Here is a 19,912-nt window from a genome sequence, read left to right as displayed (position 1 = left end):
ACGTGGGTGTGTTGTCAAGGTAGATACACATCATATCACCATGCAGATTTTCTACTGCCCTGGAGTTTTTGGTTCACAAAGTTATAACTGAAAGGTAATCGTTATTTCCTTCCCAACATTGTTGGTCCTGAACTGAACTTTATATCCCATCTCCTTATCTGTTCTTTCTTAAGCCCCTGTGTATGGCATTGAGATTTCTTGTTTATTTGACATTTTTGAATGTTTGATAATATGTACACATCCTGATGAATATGTGTATATCCCGTTTAAGAGCTGATAGCAGGATAAACTGCCCAGCTCCTGGGAAGTTTATTTTTTTGGAGGAACATAAATATATATTATTTTGCTTTTTATTATTTTACTTTTCAGCTTTCTTAATGAATTGCTATATATAAAATTGTATGTGCATGTATATTTAGGTATTTACCTCTGTCTGTAGGTATGCTAATGTATTCTGAAAGTATTAAGTGATAAATATTTATGCAGCAGCATATGTCTGTGTAATTATATTTTATGTATTGGCATTTTGATTTTTATTATAAGTTCTGCCCCATCCTCAAATTTCTAGTGATAGTTGAACAAGCCCAGTGATTTGGTGTAATAGTGACCTCTGTTGGTTAATATGCATTTTCTTAAAATAGCAAAGTCTCATTTATTTGATTCGTTTCTGAACGCATTCCCTCTCTGTATATAAAGTAGAAGGTCTCTTTCCATTTATCTTTTTAATCATCCCAAGACACTGTTAGTATAAAACTGTTTTTTACAAAGGATAAAGGGGTCATTGTGATTACTTTAAAAGAGACTAATTTAGATGAAGCATTTAAACTGATTCATTAATCAATTTCATAGTAATAAAACTTATTCAAAATTAATGCCTGATATCAGCTAACCATTTCAAAGTTAGTCTTTATCTACTGATACAGTAGAAGACCTTTTAGGGATGTAAATATGTTTTTATTTTAAAATTTTGCCTAATTTTTGCAAAATCCCTGAATTAAAATGGTGTATAGTAACTTAAGCATTTTGAAAAAGAACTGACCTGAAGTTGATGCTTCACAAGCATATTCTTTATTATGTTTCTAAAATTGCTTATTGATGAAATTCAGGACTCTACAGTTCTCGTTCTGAAATACTTTGCAAATCCACATGCTCTTCCATGAAATGAAATGCTAGGCAATTTGCTGATGTTAGCAGTAGGCAAATTATTCTTTTTAGTTATTTCAGTTAAAAAGCATGGCTCATTTCCAGCCAACCCACTAATTATCTTTTATAAATTCAAATAACAAATTGAAGACAGTTTTGAAATGTTCAGTATAAAACTAAAAAATACTCAGGGTGAACATTGCACATAATTATTAGAATCATCTCATCAGAGGGCTAACATACAGGAAGCAGTTGGGAGTTGCGTTGCCCAAGAATTTCAGAAGGGAAGCTCATTTCCAGATGGTGGGAGGTTTTACAGTTTCTAAGCTTCAATTCAAAGAGCCACACAGTTAAAAGGAAAAAATGAGTATGATGTTGTACAGTCTGTTGCCTCTTAATTTTAAAATATAGATTTTTTTATCACTTCAATTTCATATTAATACCTTTATGTTAATTTATAAATGCACATTGTTATCATAAAATGACAAATACATGGAATCAATCCTTTAGGCTCACTTTCTTTGAATATATACACTAGTTAATGCGTGTTGTTGGTTATTAGAAAACAGTAATGCCTACTACTTTAAAAAGTAGTAAAACATTGTTTACTACTTGAAAAAACTGTGGATTCTGAGTAGAAGATGGTAGACTCTGAAATCAAATCAAACTGATTTAAATTTAAGTTTCACCACTTACTAGTTGTAGAGCCTTGTGTAAATGATTTAACCTCTCAAAACCTCAGTTCCTTCATCTGTAAAAAGCACGTACTGAGAGCAGGACTGTTTTGCAGAGTAAATGAGATAATGCACATAAGATGCTTCAGAAATGTTCTGACATATAAGTACTCAGTAAGTGTTGGCTATTCTTTGTCTCTGAATTGTTTTTCTGTCTTTGGTTTTGGTAACCTGCAGTGATTCCCATTTAGTTCTAAAGGACAAATATTTCTCAGTGTTTCCTAGTTCCATGTGCCTATCTTCCCAGCAATGTACCCATATACACCTCCATTGATAATCTAGTGTGTAGAAAGCCTTAGGTGTCCAAGTTAGCCCATGCTCTCCAAGAAGCAAAAACCAAGACTGGATTAAACATGCAAGAACTGTATTAGGGGAACCCTGAATGTATTATGGGAAGGAGCTGGGACAGAGTGGGAGAACCATTAGGCCCCCACAGGAGTTGGACCAGAATGAAAGAAGGGAAAGAAGGAAGGAAGGTTTTGTGGAAGTGCCTTAGACAGCTGAGCAGTTGTAAGGTAAGTTTGGCAGGGCAGCCAGGGAGTCCTCTAGCCAAAGCCTCCCGTCACAAGAATGCTGGGCCTTCCAGAAATGGACCTACGATAGTGTGCCTGCTGGGCTCTGTCTATCCAGGGGCGGCTTTGGGAGGCATGGCCTCAGCACCAACGTGGCCCTGGGCACAGCCGCCAGAGACATAGGTCAGTTATGCTTCCTACACTAGGAGCTCTGAGAGGTACATTTTCAAGGCCACCATAATACTGCCATTATTTAAAGAATGAGATCCATATTATTTACAGTGTACTTCAAAATAAGCCACTTTCTGACCTAGCCTAACATCTTCAGCCTGAAGCCATCACTTTATTTCTAACAGTCTATAACTAATGTTTCCCAAACACACATAGAACTCTTCCATTTTAGCAATGTTTTTACGCTGTTTTTTTTCTTTTTTATACTGCTTTTCCTCTCTGGAGCATCCTCCCTTTCATTCCTGCTGTCTTTCTTCACATCCTTAAACCTTACCCAGCCTTTTACACATTTCTCTAATGCCTCCTGGTCTCTAACCCACTCCATTTAGGTCCCTCTGTCCATCTCCTCCGCAGGTGTGGTGCTTTCACTTGTACCAGTTGTATTAGTTAGGATCTGGCTTGACTGTGAATCATAAAAATCCAACACAAAAATAGCCTAAACAAGAAGGCAGCATCATTACTGCCTCAGGTGGAGGCCAGAGGTCGGCAGCGGCTCTGCTCCACCAGGGCCTCAGGGACCCAGGTGCCTTGGGGCTTTCTACTGTGCATCCGAATGGTGTGGCCTTCTCTCTGGGGCCAGGGTGCAGCTCTGACCCCCACATCTAGCTGAGCTGTAGGATGGGGTGGTGAAGGAAGGGGCAGAGAGCAGGCAGAAGCGAGGTTTCTGGGAGCAGTGACATTTCCTCTTACAACCTGTTGACTAGAACTTACCCACTTGGCACCGAAGTCCACTAGGCTGGCTGGGCAATGTAGTGTGTGTTCCGATGGCCAAGCGCCCAGATGGAGAGGAAGGGAGAAGCATTAGGAGGGACAACTGGCAGTCTCTGCCCTGCCTCCACCCCCGCCATAAGCGCCACCAGGCCTGTATTACTCCTGTGGTGTCACACCTCTGCTGAGTTCTATTTTGGGTTCCATCTGGTTCCCACTGTAAACATAATGATGATAGGAATAGTAAACGTCATTAAGAGCATTGTTTTTTATCATTTTAAACAGACGTGGACATCTCCAGTTTACTTTCTCACAGGAACCACCTTTTCATTTTTCTTACCTTTACTGAGGCTTCTTTTCTTTTCCTGAGACCTTTGCTATCTGTGAAGTATTTGTAGTTTTAACCATTGTATTACTGACCTAAATCCTGTGCTTAATTCATAACCTTGCCCTGGGGTCCCAACTCAGATCATCTGCATGGAGTAGAAGCCCAGGCGTGCCCTGGCTCTGATCAGTGGTGAGCCACACGCCTTCACAGATGATCGTGGTCACAGTGAGTGTTCCATCTGAAATCCATTTGCTCCTACGTTACTCCCATCCTTTCCTTGTCGTTCTTTTTGACTTACATATAATATAGGACATGGGGTCAGTAGCCAGTGTGGCCAAATTACCCCTAAACTAAAATGCACAGCCAAGAAAGGAAAGAATGAATATCTGGGCCAGGAATGAGGCCACCGACTCCAGGAGTCTGGAATCCCTGGTGCTCAAGAACACCACTGGAAACCCATCCCAGGAAGCAGTGTGGACAGGTAGGGTGAGAGTGATGGAAGATAGGAAACGTATTGGGACTTTGAAAACTCAGAACAGGACATTTTTCCTGAGGCATGGATTTTATTTTGAAAAGTCCCCAGGTATAAGGCTTTCCTATTTCTTCAGGTAGTGGTCTTACAATCAAGTGGGCATAGCCTTACAATTGGAGTGAATTTCCACAACCTGACCCTCTTTGATGAATTATTCCATCACCAGGGAACATATGAAGTTTGCTGATGAGAAAATATGTCCTATCTTCTTTTCCCAACTCAAGCGCTGGCACTGTACTAACGTACCATTTGATATCAGAGTGACCATTTATGTTTAACCTTTTAAGCAAGAAACTGGGGGAAAAAACTGCCCAAATATTGTAAGTTCAAGAAAACTTATTGAAGATCAATTTTTAGCTTAAAGACATATCATAAGGAATCTCAAAGCAGAAAAAAGAAGAGGGAAGAACTTATCAAAATTCTTCTAGGTGTACTTGATTTTTTTCCCTACTTCAAAATGTGTAAAAAGATTATTGGGATGGATAGATAAAGTAAATAATTGTGGAAGTAAAACAGGCACCAGACCTTAGTCATTCTATAATCTGATGAAAAATTAAGACATGGGAGAAAATTCATACAGATTTTTCATTAAATGGCACAAAAGTCAACATGCCCATTAACAGTGGTGATGAGATTACTTATGACATTTTAAAACTTGTTTTAGATAGTTGAAATATTCTAAGTCTTTGTCTTTATGATATAGTAACTACCAATGTTATAAATCATGAAGTACATTTAAAACTGCATTTTCCAGTTAACATACACAAGTTGCCCTATAATTTAAGACCGGTATGTTTCTCTAATTATCACTTCTTTAACCCTGTTTTTGCCCATGTTTTCTCACTGCACAGGAACTCATCATATCTATTATCTCCACAGGGAACATGATGCAAACAGAATCAATTACATGTATGCTCAGTATGTCAAAAACACTATGGAACCACTTAATATCCCGGATGTCAGGAAGGACAGAAGATTTCCCTGGACAGTAAGTAACCCAATTTTAGCCTGGAGCTCAAAGGCTGTTTTCCCACCAGATCTGTACTTCACAGTGACTCTTCAGCTGACGGCCTGGCCCCAGAATTGGCTAACTAGGAGTGGTCTCTCCTTTCCCAGATCTATCTGGAAAATAAAATTGCTCGTAACATCTATTGAGATGCAGTCAGCTCTACTTGAGTCTTTTTCTCTGCACTTTCATCAGTTTTTTCAACATGTGTTAAAGAGTTATCATAAGCTAATGGAGAAGTAATTTAACTATTACCTCCTTAATGTCAAGGGCATTCCTTAAGTAGAGTTCTTGAGTTTATCCTCAAAAATTAAGTTTCTTATAGCTTGAACTTACATAATTAATAATCTTGAGTAGCATGGAAAAACGAATCTGTGTTTTCCTTGACAGCAAAGTTATAAAGACTGGTTTCTCAGACATTGAAAACTGAATTGTAGTATATTGTCTCATTTTACTCAGCAAAGCATCGAGCTTTGAGACAGCTATGTTGATTTTGTTTTTGTATATCTATGAAACCTTTTTAGATATTTAGCAACATGGGCAATAGATGCAGTGGTAGTACTACAGAAGGACAAATCTGTAACTTGTGATATGCTAAGGGCATAACACTTTTGGATTCTGCCCCTCTTGTTAAGTTTTTGCATCATCTACACCAGAATAGTAAATGCTGAATAACTACTTTGCTTAATATTACTATAAGTTGCTTTGAAAGCTCCAAACTGAAAAAAAAAGGATATTTATTATTTTAAATAATGTAGAGACTAATTACTTTATATTGCATTTATGTGAATTTCATTATAATAGAGCATTTTCTGCACTCTGATGTTATATCTCCAGCTAATAAAAGAATAATATATTAGTGTATTCAGATGTCCAACATAATTTATATAGCATTTAATGGACAAGTTAGTCTCTTCATAATTTGTACGTTTTGTTTTTGTTTTTCTTTAGATTGAAAACACAGGAAATGTAAACCAGCACTGCATTAGAAGTTTGCTTTGTACACCTATAAAAAATGGAAAGAAAAACAAAGTGATAGGTAAAGCCTTTTCATTACCTCTCCCCTTTACTTATTAAAGAAAAAAATGTACTCTAAGAAACTTCTTTCAAGTATAAATTTAAAGAATAGAGGAATGAAAAAAAGACAAAAATTGGAATAATAAAATAATTTTGAAACAATTTTATATCAATAAATCTCAGTAGACATTTGTTAAGTATCTTATGAACTGTGGTGTAGTTTTGTAATGACTTGACAGTAATTTTATTGAAGGAGAGTATAATCAGAAAGGCAGGACCAGAAGGTATCATTCCTAAAAATGGGGTGAAAAGAGAAATATTGAAAGGGCCTGTCCCAGGGCCAGGGATCCTTCACCCATCGTGTGGAGATGGTTGTAGAAAATTGTATCAGAGTATTCTGACCACATGGGGAAGCCATCATGTACATGGTGAAGGGTGCAGTGGATCACAGCAGACAGTTTTGCAATGATTGCCCTTTGGTGGCATGCGTCCTTTCCGTGACACAGACACATGGGCTTTTGCCATTAACTCCCCATCAGCCTGCCTTGGCTTGTTTATTTTTCTTTCCGAGGTGGATTAACTCTGAGAATGAGAATGCATATTCATATCCTCTCAAAGACATTGATTGCTTTGACAGTTGTTCCTTATTTTAAATCAGTGACCTGGACTAGAGGCCGTGGGCTGGAGCGGCAGCTGCACATCTCCCGTTCCTGGGACAGAGCTCATTCTCGTCCATCAACTCTATTCTGGGCTAATGAATCTGTGTTGGGAACTTAGTTACTGTGACTTCAACCCTCAGGAGGTGGATCTGTCCTCAATATGATAATCTAGTTTCTAAGCCTACAGAATGGGGTCGGACCCTGACCCTGGTGAACTGCCTGGTAAAGCCTCTTGGAAGCCAGCCAGCTGATTCCCTGCTTGGCTGTTTGCTCCCATGCCCTCTTCACAGTTCTCAGAGGAAAAGGGAGAGGCTGCTGAATACGTACAGAAGCTCTCTTTTTCAAGAGTGCCACCCAACAGTTCTCTAACATAAACAATGAAGAAAACTGACAAAGGTGCCCTACAGTATGATACTGAGTAAATATCATAAAATTTTATTTCCAAGCAAGTTCAAGGTGAAAACTACAAAATAAATGCTATGCTTTTTAAAACACTTCTTGATATAAGCATGAAGACTTCCTACAAGCTGCCTTTGACCTTTGAAAATGTGAAATGAAATCCCAGAGCGATGCCTTATATACTAGTAAGCTTTCATAAAAAGGACACCCAGTGGCAGCTCAGCATGTCAGATCACATGTTCACTTTTTCCTCAGCAGCGCCTCTTTGAAAATAATAATGGGGAGTGTGGAGGGTCTGGGGGGAGTTACCCGTCACTTCAGCAATGAGAACTAGTTCAGTTAAGGGCAGATAGCCCTAGATGGAAGGACTCACAGCGTCCTTCTGGTCCCACTCTGTAACCATTTAAAAGGTTATGGGCACATTACTCACGTCTGCAGAGTTGAACGAAATAACCTTTCTGATACATTCAAAATTCATATTCTATGATCCTGTCATGTTTCAGATATGTGAGGAAAGAAATTGAAATAATCAGACTTTTTGTGGCATACATTTTGTGTCACCCTACTTGATAAGAGAGACAAAAGTAAGCAAATGTTGTTCTTGGAGAGGAACAACTCCCTGTAATTAAAAAACAAAAGAAAAAGATTCCCCTAGTGAGGTTTTGTGGTGGTGGTAGTGGTGGGGTGCTGGTGCAGGGAGGGCCCTCAGGTTGATTCCAGGTATAAAAGGGAACATTTCCATTGTCTTCTGCTGTTTTAAAACAAGTGGGAGAAAATGAAGAATTTGAATTCTTTACTCTACTTTGTGCCCACAGATGCAGCATGGAAAATATCATGGTTATAGATAATTTTTCTTAAATATCAGAGATCAGATTCTGCCATTATGCAATTTTAATAGAGAATCCCCATAGAGTTACATGCAGTAAGACAGACGGGCCCATGTGGTTTTTATAATCTTCCTTCCCCCTCATTTTTTTCCATTACTGACATTTAGATGAAATTACAGACATTAGACCAGTAAGAGGCCTGTTGTATCATCAAATGTATTCCCTGAGGTATTGTTTCATATCAGATGTTTTCTTAGTGCTCTGGCAAAAACAGAATATTTCCACCACTTCACTTCCAACACTCTTCAGGAAATACTTACCTCACTCAACATTTATTTATTTTAACCTATTATTTCCCCTATTTATTAGGCTAAGTATGACTTTTTCCCATATCATTTTTAGCAGAAACTCTTGTGCCTATTTTTCATACCAATTTCAGGGTAGATTTTGAAGAAAATAGTCCCATTCTCATCCCTCCTTTCAAAAAATGTTTAGAACATCCCCACTTTAACTTACATTTCCCATTTCCATTGTCTTCTTAGTGAAAAAGTATAATAAAATCATAGTATTATACAAACACATTGCTTGGCAGTGAAGTATGAGAGAGAAATACCTATTTCTTACTAAATGTTATATTCTGAACTGATTACTGTCCAAATCCTCTGCTCATCTACGTGTTATAATTTGATTCCAAGACATAAATAAAATTTCTAAAATTACGTAAGTTTTAATTTGAATTCTACTTCATTTTATTTTTCATATTAAATTTTATCATTTGGCATTATCACTTGTTTATATATTTCCTAGAATTTTCCTAATGCAATATTCAAACTGTGTGGTATCATACATGGTACATATTGCTTCTAATGCCTAAATACCCAGGTTTTTTTCTCAGTAAAGAATTGTAAATTATGCTTAGTTATAATAAGCACCAGGAAATAAGACTGTAGGAGCCAGTAATAACTGGAAAAAAAGGAGAAAAAAATAATAAACTAAGAAATTAAAGCTTAAAAATAAGAAAGTAAAAATCTACAAAGTAAAATAAATATAAGGGTTATAGTTTTAAGAATTGATTGAAGAAATGGAAAATTAAGGAAAACTTCATAGTAGCATTGGAAACAGAAGTTTACCTTTTTAGACCAGAATGACTGAGGAATTTTGGGAAGGTACGACACATATGCCATTTGTAGGAACACATTTTTCACAAAACGGACAAGATTGGAGTAGGGATAACAATGTTAATATCAAAGTAGAATTTAAGGCAAAAACATACTGTAAAGGGTCACTTGGCATTGATTAAAGTTGAAATCCACAGAAGAAAGTGTAATTGTCAAAAATGCTTCTAATAAACTATTATTATGTGAATAACATTATTCACATAATAAAAGCCAAAGCTATTAAAAACATAGGGAGAAATGGACATTTCTCCATTATAAAAGGAGCCTCTAGTTCCCTTTTCATAAAGAGTGAAAATACAGGAAAAGATAAGGAAACATTAGAATTATTTGATATAAAAAAGGAAATAGATTTAATTAGTATTTATAGATTTACTTTTATATTTCATAACTTAAAAATACAAATTCCTGTCAAATATCCATCAGAAACTTACAGATACTGATGATATACACATATACAACACAGTCATTTCAGAAAAGTAGAACTGATGGCCAGTCTCATGGATCACAATGCATTAAAACTGAAAATGCGAAATAAGAGGATAACTTGAAAGGAAAATATGGAGAAACTGAAAAGCCTTCTCTTAACTGATAAAGAAGAAATCAGAGGTCAAAATGAAAATACGCATTATATAAAATTAATGATTGTACCAATATAACTTTAAAATGTAAAGGACACAGCCAAAGCTATACTGAGGAAATACATAGCTTTAATTACTTTGTTATTATTAGTTAAGAAGTAATAAAATTATTTGAACTAACCATTCACAGAAGAAATTAGAAAATACTGCTTCCACCTCTAAATAAATAAATGGAAAGAAAGCAGAGGAAAGAAATGGAAATGATGAAAAAAAAGAAAAAGCTGGGAAGGGATAGTAGAGAGAGAGAGAGAGAGAGAGAGAGAGAGAGAGATAATGGGCAAACACAATAATAATAAACTTCCAACACAGAAAATGAAGAGAATAAGAGAAATACAAATGGGAATGAAAAAGGAAATATAGACACAGAACAAATTTTAAAAGATATTAAATACTACAGAATACCAAGAAAATAATATATTTTGATGAAATGGAGAAATTGTGTAAAAATGGTAATATCCAATACTGACTCAAAAGGAGTTTAAAGTTTTTCATAGACATAATCAGAGAAAGTTATTTTTAAAGGTATTAAAAAAAAAACTATTGCCCAAATTCTAACCAACACAATCAAAGGAGAGATGAAACAAGGTCAGACATAGAAAAAGCAAAAGCAAAATAAAATAACTTACAAAATGATATGATTGCTAATTGGAAAAACCCAAAAGAATCAGCTGAAAGCACCTACCTAAAAAGAGAGTTTAAAAAATGCCTGGTTATCAAATTATTAAAGAAATAACTTGAATATATCCCAAAACAAATTTGTTAGAAAATAATAATGGGAAAAAATGCCATTTATAATAGTAACAAAGAATAAACTTAGCCAGAATGTGTAGCATCTTTATGAGGAAAACTATAAAATTCTACTGAGTAACTTAAAAATCTTTAGTAAGTGAACTGACATAACATTTCCTGACAATAGAAATCTATTTTGTAAAATGTTGATTTAGCCCAGATTAGATTTGCATTGATTTAATACATGTCCTTGTAAGACTTTTTTTCAAGAGAGAAGGGGAGTTCTGTCCAACATTTATCAAATTCATATGGAAGAATAATATATAAAAAGAATCAGAGTTGATGGAATAGAGAATTGCCCTGTCAGAAATGCTGTGGAAGTGGCATATGTGTATGTGTTATAAGAGATGGCAAGTCTGATGGAACACAAGAGAAAGTCTAAGTGTAGACCCAACTCTGGTATATATAATACTTGTGCCATTGTGTATAATAGAATATATTCCATCATTTTTAAGATGCCATTGGTTGCCATTGGTTGAAACACATTGCTTTATATACCTCCAAGAAAGAAAAAAATGATTTCAATTCAACTGTGACAAGCAATTGATTAGGGTGCATACTGATTTCAAAAATGTTAATATGTGAAAAAATTACATAATAGTTGAAATAAATATGAATTTAGTATTTAAGGTGGTAGTTCAAATCATTAGAGAATGGATAACCCTTCAGGTAGTATAAAAATCCCATAGCAAAGTGAGGGAAAATTAAGTTGAATTAGAAGACTGAGTGTGCACAATGAATCTATAAAAGTACTAGGGGAAGATATAGGTTTACATGTAATCATCAAATGGGGAAGTTTATTTTAAAAACAAGACAATATACAGAAAAAGCTTCCTTGAATTAAGATAATTGACAAATAAGTGCAAAAAATAATACTTCAAGATAGGTGATAAGGGTAGGTCTTATGTATTAGTAAGACAGGACACTAATTTTGGACCCCACATTATGTAGTGGGAAGGACATGCAACTATGAGCAGAATGTAAGAGCTGACTCCCGTTCCTGCCAGAAGCCAGAAGGAAAACTATGGTTGGTAACATCTCATTCCTGTAATTAGAAAAAAGGAAACATAATTGTGTGATTTTAGAAACCACTTAGTCCCTTCAGCATAATTTCTAGAGATGCCAGCAATGCCAATTTAGCTCTCAGAGCTGCTTACTTTGTGAACTGTAATAATACTAACACTGAGGTTTTACTACCTGACAATACTACTTTGGTTTCCTCTTAAACTGTGTGTGAATATTTTATTTTATGATTTTACATATTAACTTTTTTGCTGAATGGTTTTGCTTTCTTTTTGGTTCTGCCTTTCCTACTTCATTTTTATATATAAGTGATTCTGATTTTGTATGGCTTACAATAGATGTAGCATCTCAAATGACAGTTTTAAATTTCACTATTGTGATCTTTATCTACTCGTCCAGTCATTAATGAAGAAATGTGAAAACTCTATCTGTAAATGTGCCCAAGCTTTAAATTTTCTCACATGTGCCATTCGTTTGTTATCAGCCACCTTCTTCATTGCTTTTTTTTTTCACTTGGGCATTTTTGTTGAATAGAACAAAATTTCTTAAAGTGTTTAAATAATCAGCAGGATTATTGTAAATGCTATATATCTATTCCACTTTCAAACAAGAATTAAATTATTTTCCTAAATGGAAAGTTTGTCTTCATTCCTTTTCTTGCCCTGAGCTTTCTCTCTATCTCTGTCTGTGTTTCTATCTATTTCTGTCTCTACTCTGCCTCTAGCTCTAGCTCTGCCTATACTGGTAGATTGTAATGTAGACGTGCCTTAGCTCTCCTGCTCCAAGCTATGGTTATTACGGCCACTCTTGACATTTGTACATGTAACATTCCATTTCAATAGCTTTCAACTCCAGAGGTATTAATTAGTACTCCTTACGTATTCATTCAATGACTTTTGACTGAAGCATGGATTTGAACTGCCATACAGGAGAGAGTAACTTGGCTAGCAGACTACCTGATACCCACCTTTCAACCCCTCCTGTTACATCATTTCCTTTCCATACATGCAGTAATTCTTATGAAGTGATAAAAAGAAAAATCTTATTTATGAAAAATGGCCATGAAGTAGGAAAAACTTTGGTAAATACTGAGAGACATTTACACTGTGATGTGAGGATAAGGGCATGAAACGTGACTCACAAGAAAATGTGATTTGGGAGATGGCCTACATAAACAATGCCATATTTATAATTTGGGGATTCACAAAAGTTGGAGGTTATAACCCTTGTGTTTTTACCATACATGGGACATATTTAGACAATGCCAATTACCATTTAGTCAATGTTTTTATTTGCAGTTTCCATATCATTATGTTTTGTTTAATGTTTTTCTTGATAATGGAATTAATGTTAGAGAAGTAATCCCTGAGGTAGTAATACAGATAAGGGTAGCTTTCCTGTGTGAAGTGGAAAAATTCACACAAATAATGAGAGTACAGATAATTTGTAGCATTCAAAATAAAATGCACACTGCTGGTGGTACAGGGACATAATGTGTCATCATGGACTCTATAAAATCCCTTCATGCTCCAGGAAAAATAAGAGATTACAAGACTATAGTTGCTTCATGGGAAGTAGTTTGGGTCAGAGATGCAGTCCTGCATTCTTTCATTAACTCAGGAAACATTTTTTCAGTTCCTGCTATATGCCAGGCATTTTGCTAGCTGAAGAAGTGGAACAGAAAAAATTACATTTCTAAGCTGAAGATATGTACAGTCTAGAAAGAAAGACAGAAAAAAATCCACCATGATACACCAAGAAGAAATATTTAGGGCTAGAAAAGAGAAGTGCCTGCCTTCCCTGGCAAGAGGAAGGCCTCCAAGGAGCTCCTTGTGAAGGAGATGTAGGATCAACAGGATAACAGGAGACAGTGGGAAGCAGAACAGGCCAGGGGAAGAGCAGAGGTGTGCACAAGCAAGATGCAGTTGGGGAGCTGCCAGCAGTGATCTGAAGGAGGTCACAGGACGTCCATAAAAGCAGAGTGTGGTCAAATGCGGCCTTTGGGGAGAGGCTGAGCAGGAGCTGGAATTTTGGACCCACGCATAGTAGCTAAGTGGTCTTGAGCAAATGACTTAACCTTTCTGAGATTTAAGTTTCTTTATCTGCAAAGTAGAGATAGTCACACCTTCCTCACAGGGTAAATAGAACTAGAGCTTATGGGTTAGCATAGCACCTACCCTGCAGTAGGCATGAGATGGAAGTCTACGTGTCTGACTTTCTACATGAGGCCAGGACTTTGGAGGTTATGATTTTCTTCAAAGATCAGTTCAGCTTTTATTTCTAAGTAAATAATTATTTTTTGCATTATTCACAGTATCAAAAGTTGTCTGCAAATATGATTTTCCTGGATGCAGAGTTGCATATTTGAAATTTGAGACTGTTGATTTGAATAGACTGTTTTTACATTTTATTTTCTGTGTAATTGTGTGTTTTAACTTCTGGTTCCTCAGTAAGGACAGGCAATCTGCATGACCCAAAATTCTGTTGTGCATCAAAATTATTCTCTTGGCAAGTGTACAAAAATCCAATTAGTCTCCAAAGGACAAATTGTCTTTGGGGACTCAACTGATCTAAAATCTGCGACTGGGTCTGGAAGAGAAAGTATTCTAGGATTTTTTTTAATGTAGGCAACATACATTTAGGACTATGTAAAACAAGTTCTCATGTCAGTTAATTCAGTTTACTTTTATAATTTATATTTGTAAAGATTTATTTGCTTATTTGGAGATGCCAAGCATTCCTTCAAGAAAAATATAAGGCAATCTTTGCTTTGGGGTGGGTAGTGTTAAAGTGAATAAAAACTATGATAATTAATAATAATATTTGGTGAATTTCTTGGATTGTTTCAGGGGTTTGCCAGCTTGTTAATAAGATGGAGGAGAATACTGGCAAGGTTAAGCCTTTCAACCGAAATGATGAACAGTTTCTGGAAGCTTTTGTCATCTTTTGTGGCTTGGGGATCCAGAACACACAGATGTATGAAGCAGTGGAGAGAGCCATGGCCAAGCAAATAGTCACATTAGAGGTGGGCTGACACTTATAGGACTTCTCAGTCGCTACAGCCAAACACTCAGCTCGTGCCTCTCCCTCCCACAATGTCTGTTATGTCATTGTATCGTCATGAAAATCATGTGTTTTAGATGGTCAAATCCTTACTTCCTTATTTAAACAGCTAAGGAAACTGAGACCCAGAATATTTTAGGAATTTGTTAACAGTTACATGGCCAAGCCAAAAAGGCCATTTGTCCCTTCAGCCCTTTGCTTTTTCAGTAGAAAGCAATCCTTTACCTTAATAACCCATTCACATGGATGTCTGCTGCTACTACATCCTGTTTGTCCCTTCCCCACTGCCTAAGCCTCCCCATCTCTCCTTGTGAGCAGTTGTGCACACACATTTAAAAAAATAAAAACAGAAGCCTTAAGCACTTAGAGAATCAGAAGTGAGGAAAAGGGAAACCCTTTCAAATTACAGATTTACGGACCTCCCTTCTGAAAATTCTGATTCAGTTAAGTCTTGGGTAGAGGCTGAGAATCTGTGTTATTATACATCTCCCCAAGTGGTTGTGAGTGTACAGGAAGTTGGAGAACCACTGGCATGGGGGAGTGGCCTCAGGCAGGCTCCCTCCCAAGTAAGACTAGCCTACCCAGGTGGGGCCAGACCTTCCAAAGTGTTTTACTAACTGCCTGAAAATGCTTACTTAATGTAACATGGAAAGTTCTTACATCATAGACCAATTTAGGAAACTGGACTTGAAAAACGGCGTAAGTCTCTACTTAGTCATACACTGGTGTGAAATGTATTTTGATTGCCTACTCTTACCTACTTGAGATCAGTAAGAATCAGTGGTTGGGATATGGTAACTTTTCCTTTAAACCCTATTAAAAAAATACTTGACATTTTTTAGAGCCATAAAGCTATACATTTTAACTCAAGACTTACCAATAACTAAGATGGTACATTTTACTTTCTATGGTGCAAGTGTCACACTAATAGTTTTGCTATAGTATTTAAGAGACCTTGGATTATAAACCACTGAAAAGCTCGGTTTCATATATACAAACATGTATGTGTGCATATATATACAAGTATGTATACACAAATATACATTGTTAAATTATATATATGTACACATATATGTAAATATGTATAATTTTAAAGTAGTTATTTTACTCCCATGGTTTTACATTGAAGAATTGAATCTATGCCAGTTATCAATTAGAAATTATCAACTTTTAAAAAAGCTTTTTATTATGGAAAATTTCAAGCATAGACAAAAACAGAGAGAATAATGTGATGAGCCCCCTTGTACACATTAGCCATCTTCAATATTTATTGATCCATGGCCAGTATCATTCCATCCATACCCCTGTTCGCATCTCTGCACTCTTCTCCTTTAATCCATTGATCATTTTGAGGCAAATCCCAGATAGGATATCATTTTGTTCAAGATCTCAGAGTATTTTCTTGATTGAGATTTGTGTTTGTTTTGACATGACTTCAGTTAAGTATATGAGTTCATAGGCTTTCACTTAATATAAGTATCTTCTAACTTCAATTCATTATGGGAGATCATATCTATGATTACAGATTTAACCTTGAAAGAAATTTTCCTTCCCTTATGAGGCATCGGATAATAGCTATGGACACCCATCCATAAGGTTTTCTTATGACAGTGAATTATTTTGACCTGGAATCCAAAATCGTTATTATAACACAATAAAACGACAGTAATACTAGCTAACCTTTCTCAAACAATTACTCTGTGTTCTCATGCTCACATGTATTAACAAAATTAATCCTTAAAACCCTATGAGTAAGGTGCTATTTTTATCTTCACTGTGATAAAGCTTTTTTGGAACTTAGAATGTTCTATTACCCTTTATTCATATGTCAATGTTGCATTGCATTTATTTACATTACACTCACTCCTGGCCATATTTTTAGCCTTTCTGAGCAAACTACCTCGGTGGTATCAGTAGCAACAGGTTTTAGCAGCCATAACCCATCAACTCCACATGAGCAGAAATCAGCAGCTCTGAGTTCCTGAGGTTTCCTGGTGATTAATGGTTCAACGCAAAGACATATCTGACATTGTACAGTGTAACAAATGTTCTGAATTAGAAGATGGTAGATGTAGATACCATTCGGCTTATATTTTATTTATTTATTTATTTATTTATTTTAATTTTGGTATCATTAATATACAATTGCATGAGCAACATTGTGGTTACTGGATTGCCCCCATTATCAAGTCCCAATCACATACCCCATTATAGTCACTGTCCATCAGTGTGCTAAGATGCTATAGAGTCACTACTTGTCTTCTCTGTACTATACTGCCTTCCCTGTGCCTTCCCTGACATTATTTGTGCTAATCATAATGCACCTTGATCCCCTTATCCCTTCCTTCCCCACCACCCACCCCAGACCTTTTGCCTTTGGTAACTGTTAGTCCATTCTTGGGTTCTGTGAGTCTGCTACTGTTTTGTTCCTTCAGTTTTTCTTTGTTCTTATACTCCACAAAAGAGTGAAATAATTTGGTACATGTCTTTCTCCACCTGGCTTATTTCACTGAGCATAATACCCTCTAGCTCCATCGATGTTGTTGCAAATGGTAGGCTTTGTTTTCTTCTTATGGCTGAATAATATTCCATTGTGTTATATACCACATCTTCTTAATCCATTCATCTACTGATGGACACTTAGGTTGCTTCCATTTCTTGGCTATTGTAAATAATGCTGTGATAACCATAGGGGTGCATATGTCTTTTTCAAACTGGGTTCCTGCATTCTTAGGGTAAATTCCTGGGTCAAATGGTATTTCTATTTTGAGTTTTTTGAGGAACCTCCATACTGCTTTCTACAATGGTTGAACTAGTTTACATTCCCACCAGCAGTGTAGGAGGGTACCACTTTCTCCACGCCCTCGCCAACATTTGTTGTTCTTTGTCTTTTGGATGTTGGCCATCCTAACTGGTGTGAGGTGATATCTCATTGTGGTTTTAATTTGCATTTCTCTGATGATTAGCAATATGGAGCATCTTTTCATGTGCCTATTGGCCATCTGAATTACTTTGGAGAAGTGTCTGTTCAGCTCATCTGCCCATTTCTTAATTGGCTTATTTGCTTTTTGTTTGTTGAGGTGTGTGAGCTCTTTATCTACTTTGGATGTCAACCCCTTATTGGATATGTCATTTATGAATATATTCTCCCATACTGTAGGATGCCTTTTTGTTCTACTGATAGTGTCCTTTGCTGTACAGAAGCTTTTTAGTTTGATGTAGCCCCACTTGTTAATTTTTGCTTTTCTTTCCCTTGCTGGGGGAAATATGTTCATGAAGAAGTTGCTCATGTTTATATTCAAGAGTGTTTTGCCTATTTTTTCTTCTAAGAGTTATATGGTATCATGACTTGACTTACACTCAGGTCTTTGATCCATTTTGAGTTTACTTTTGTGTATGGAGTTAGACAGTAATCCAGTTTCATTCTCTTACATGTAGCTGTCCAGTTTTGCCAACACCAACTGTTGAAGAGGCTGTCATTTCCCCATTGTATATCCATGGCTCCTTTATCATGTATTAATTGACCACATGTGCTTGGGTTAATATCTGGACTCTCTATTTCTGTTCCACTGGTCTATGGTTCTGTTCTTGTGGCAGTACCAAATTGTTCTGATTACTGTGGCTTTGTAGTAGAGCTTGAAGTTGGGAAGCAAAACCCTGCTGCTTTATTCTTCCTTCTCAGATTGCTTTGGCTATTCGGGGTGTTTTGTGGTTCCATATGAATTTTAGAACTATTTGTTTCAGCTTGTTGAAGAATGCTGTCAGTATTTTGATAGGGATTGCATTGAATCTGTAGATTGCTTTAGGCAGGTTGGCCATTTTGACTATTTTCTTCCTACCCAAGAGCATAGGATGAATTTCCATTTATCAGTGTCCTCTTTAATTTCTCTTAAGAGTGTCTTGTAGTTTTCAGGGTATAGGTCTTTCACTTCCTTGATTAGGTTTATTCCTAGGGATTTTTTCTTTTTGATGCAATTGTGAATGGAATTTTTTCCTGATTTCTCTTTCTGCTAGTTCATTGTTAGTGTATAGGAATGCAACAGATTTCTGTGTATTCATTTTGTATCCTGCAACTTTGCTGTATTCAGATATTAGTTCTAGTAGTTTTGGAGTGGATTCTTTAGGGATTTTTAATGTACAATATCATGTCATCTGCAAACAGTGACAGTTTGGCTTCTTCTTTACCAATGTGGATGATTTTTATTTCTTTGTGTTGTCTGATTACCATGGCTAGGACCTCCAGTACGACATTGAATAAAAGTGGGGGGAGTGGGCATCCCTGTCTTGTTCCCGATCTTAGAGAAAAAGCTTTTAGTCTCTTGCTGTTAAGTAGATGTTGGCCGTGGGCTTGTCGTATATGGCCTTTATTATGTTGACGTACTTGCCCTCTATACTCATTTTGTTGAGAGTTTTTATCATGAATGGATGTTGAATTTTGTCAAATGCTTCTTCAGCATCTATGGAGATGATCATGTGGTTTTTGTCCTTCTTTTTGTGGAGGATGATGTTGATGGATTTTTTAATGTTGTATCATCCTTGCATCCCTGAGAAGGATCCCATGGTGTGTGATCCTCTTGATGTATTTTTGAATTCAGTTTGCTAATATTTTGTTGAGTATTTTTGCATCTATGTTCATCACAGATATAGGCCTGTAGTTTTCTTTTTTTGTGGTGTCTTTGCCTGGTTTTGGTATTAGAGTGATGCTGGCTTAATAGAATCAGTTTGGAAGTACTCCCTCCTCTTCTATTTTTTGGAAAACTTTCAGGAAAATGGGTATTATGTCTTTTCTAAATGTCTGATAAAATTCAGTGATGAATCCATCTGTTCCAGGGGATTTTTTCTGGGTAGTTTCTTGATTACTGATTCAATTTCATTGCTAGTAATTGGTCTGTTTAGATTTTTTGCTTCTTCCTGGGTCAGTGGTGGAAGATTATATTTTTCTAGAAAGTTGTCCATTTCTTCTAGGTTATCCAGTTTGTGAGCATATAGTTTTTCATAGTATTCTCTCATAATTCCTTGCATTTCTGTGGTGTCCATAGTAATTTTTCCTTTCTTTTTTCTGGTTCTGTTTATGTGTATAAGAGTCTCTTTTTTTCTTAATAAGTCAGCTAGGGGTTTATCTATT

General features: G+C 36.3%; 1 protein-coding gene across 3 annotated transcripts in view; it reads left to right on the top strand.

Moving 5' to 3' along the window:
• The window catches only part of PDE5A (phosphodiesterase 5A), a 134,705-nt gene that overhangs the window by 62,133 nt on the left and 52,660 nt on the right, over window positions 1–19,912 (top strand). For all 3 annotated transcript variants that reach the window (XM_017673984.3, XM_017673983.3, XM_017673985.3), the window contains exons 8-10: window positions 5,068–5,176; window positions 6,146–6,233; window positions 14,574–14,749. In XM_017673984.3, coding sequence (XP_017529473.1) covers window positions 5,068–5,176; window positions 6,146–6,233; window positions 14,574–14,749 — 373 coding nt within the window. The remainder of the gene's footprint in view (window positions 1–5,067; window positions 5,177–6,145; window positions 6,234–14,573; window positions 14,750–19,912) is intronic.

The sequence above is a fragment of the Manis javanica genome, chromosome 5 (assembly GCF_040802235.1).
Source record: "Manis javanica isolate MJ-LG chromosome 5, MJ_LKY, whole genome shotgun sequence".
NCBI classification, from domain to species: domain Eukaryota; kingdom Metazoa; phylum Chordata; class Mammalia; order Pholidota; family Manidae; genus Manis; species Manis javanica.
This window is presented reverse-complemented; position numbering and strand designations above follow the sequence as displayed.